The sequence below is a fragment of the Amblyomma mixtum genome, chromosome 6 (assembly GCF_055824585.1).
Source record: "Amblyomma mixtum isolate Tamu chromosome 6, ASM5582458v1, whole genome shotgun sequence".
NCBI classification, from domain to species: Eukaryota; Metazoa; Arthropoda; class Arachnida; order Ixodida; family Ixodidae; genus Amblyomma; species Amblyomma mixtum.
The window spans coordinates 48,664,816-48,666,859 of record NC_143017.1 but is presented as its reverse complement, the minus strand read 5'-3'; the positions used below and the strand labels follow the sequence as shown (position 1 = coordinate 48,666,859).

At 49.2% G+C, this 2,044-nt stretch overlaps 1 protein-coding gene across 1 annotated transcript; it reads left to right on the top strand.

The window, feature by feature from the left end:
* The first annotated feature begins 463 nt into the window (after positions 1-463).
* LOC149339022 (kelch domain-containing protein 3-like) lies at positions 464-1,531 on the top strand. The gene has a single exon (XM_089550855.1). The coding sequence runs from the start codon at positions 464-466 to the stop codon at positions 1,529-1,531; it is 1,068 nt and encodes a 355-aa protein (XP_089406981.1).
* The last annotated feature ends 513 nt before the right edge of the window (positions 1,532-2,044 follow it).

Genomic DNA, 2,044 nt, shown 5'->3' with positions numbered 1-2,044 from the left:
CATCGTTGTGAACTTTGCCAGCATACTGAAATCTTTTAAATTGGCTACTATTCAGACAAGACAGTTTATCCCCACAAACTTGATTGTGCTGGAAGTTGTACAAACCATCCGTATTTACAAAGAAGCAGATATGACTGTGCGGCATTCTTCTCTAGGGCTGACTGCGCGCTAGGTAAGACTCCTATATCAATGTGAAAAACTGTATCAAAGTTACCGTGTTTCTTTCGATTGTTTTGATATGACGTTTCTTTTCTGGTTACTTAAGACGCATGCGTGCACTCCCGTGGATTAGTATTTTACTGCGAAGTTTTCTATTAAGGAAGCCAGTTCTCCGTTGAGCGCAAGTATATCAGCTACTTTCAGACTAAGACCCACTTCAGAATTACGCTTAGTAGTCACCTGCTTTAAGCAAAAAAAAAAAATAGCTGGATCTCGTTTCAGAGTGAATGTTTGTTTCTCCAAAATGTGGACGTTGAAACTGCAAGGTGTTCCGAGTGCTGTCAACAGCCACGCTGTCGCTATTAATGGCAAGATCTACTCCTTCGACATCACCAGCTCTGAAAAGAACTTCGTCGCCGTGCACATTTTCTGCCCTGCGCGCTGCCGCTGGCGCCTTGAGAGGACGCAGCCGCTACCCCGCGAAAGGCCGGTTCAGTTTTTAGACTTTAACGTTGTAGCCTACGGCGACTGTGCGTACGTGTATGGTTTTGGGGGACTGGTCCAACGACTGGCCTCGCATGGCAACCTTTACCGCTTCGATACCAGCACAATGACGTGGAGCCGTCCTGAGGTGTGCGGTGATGAGCCGAGGTATATGTGCCACGTTGCGTGCATGATGCGGAACCGCATGTACATCATCGGCAGCGATCAGGTAGGTACGTTGCACTTCCTTGACCTGGATACCTACAAGTGGCATCGAGTTCACACAACTGGAGACGTTCCAGCGTACCCGCCTTTTAATTCGGGCTGTGCCATTGGTAGCCGGATTTATGTTTTTGGAAGCGCGCCTGGCAGCAACTCTGTGTATTACCTGGACACTGTGGACTTGACCTGGGTGCGCCCGCACGTAGAAGGCGTAGCCCCAGCGCGGCGCATCAGTCATAGCGTCTTCGCGTACAACGGAGAGATGTACGTCTTTGGAGGTTACAACCTGCAGCAGCAGGCACTCTTTGCAGACCTGCACAAGTACGACCCAGAGAGGTCTCGCTGGACGCAAGTGAGGCCAAGGCGGTCGGGCCCTTGTGCCAGATTGCTCCAGGCCTGCTGTGTGATTGGGGACCGGGCGTTTCTGTTTCGCGGCCGCACATCGACGCGCATCAGAGAAGGTCAGTCGCCTCCACGAGATCGGCACCTCGTCGGGCCGAGCCTGTTCGCCCAAGTGGCATTGACTGATCTGCACGCGCTAGACTTTGCACCCACATTGGAGACGTTGTGCCTTGCGGCGGTCATAGATGCCCGTTTGGAGATCGGCGACGTGGCGCCGACCGTAATGGAGACGTATAATGCCATGACAGGTGAAAACAACAGATAAGCCCTGTGTTTGTCTACGTGAAGACATTGCAACTGTGTGTGACAAAACCATTTAGACGGTGCCTCTGCAAGATGCATATCATGTGTGAATAAAACTTCTGTTCACCTGTCTAGCCACGAAATGGCCTATTTTAATTCATTACTGAGCAAGCTAGTTGCTTTTTTGTGCTTGGCTGATATTATTAATCCGAGAGCATTATATGGCTGTGTTGCGTCAGTAAAATGTGGCCGCAATTTCACCCGCGCGTTTACGTCATCCTTTTAAGATAAATGTGTGATTGTGACAAATAGTGTGGGATAAAATCTCGGGACCAGTGTGCCAACACACCGTATATTTTACTGACAGACAAGGATAAGGGTTTCCTCGAAAGTTTATTTTTTTTCACAAGTTTGCGTTCATGTATTCACTTTGCCTTTCCGTTATTGCTTTCCTTGCTCGTTTTGGCTCAAGCTGCCCCGTGGGCGTTGTTATGATTGCGTAGTTATGTCTCGGCTTTCGCTTCGTTTCGTTATT

What these genes read in the sequence shown, in the direction of transcription:
- LOC149339022 (XM_089550855.1), top strand. Translation starts at nt 464, where the DNA reads ATGTGGACGTTGAAACTGCAAGGTGTTCCGAGTGCTGTCAACAGCCAC.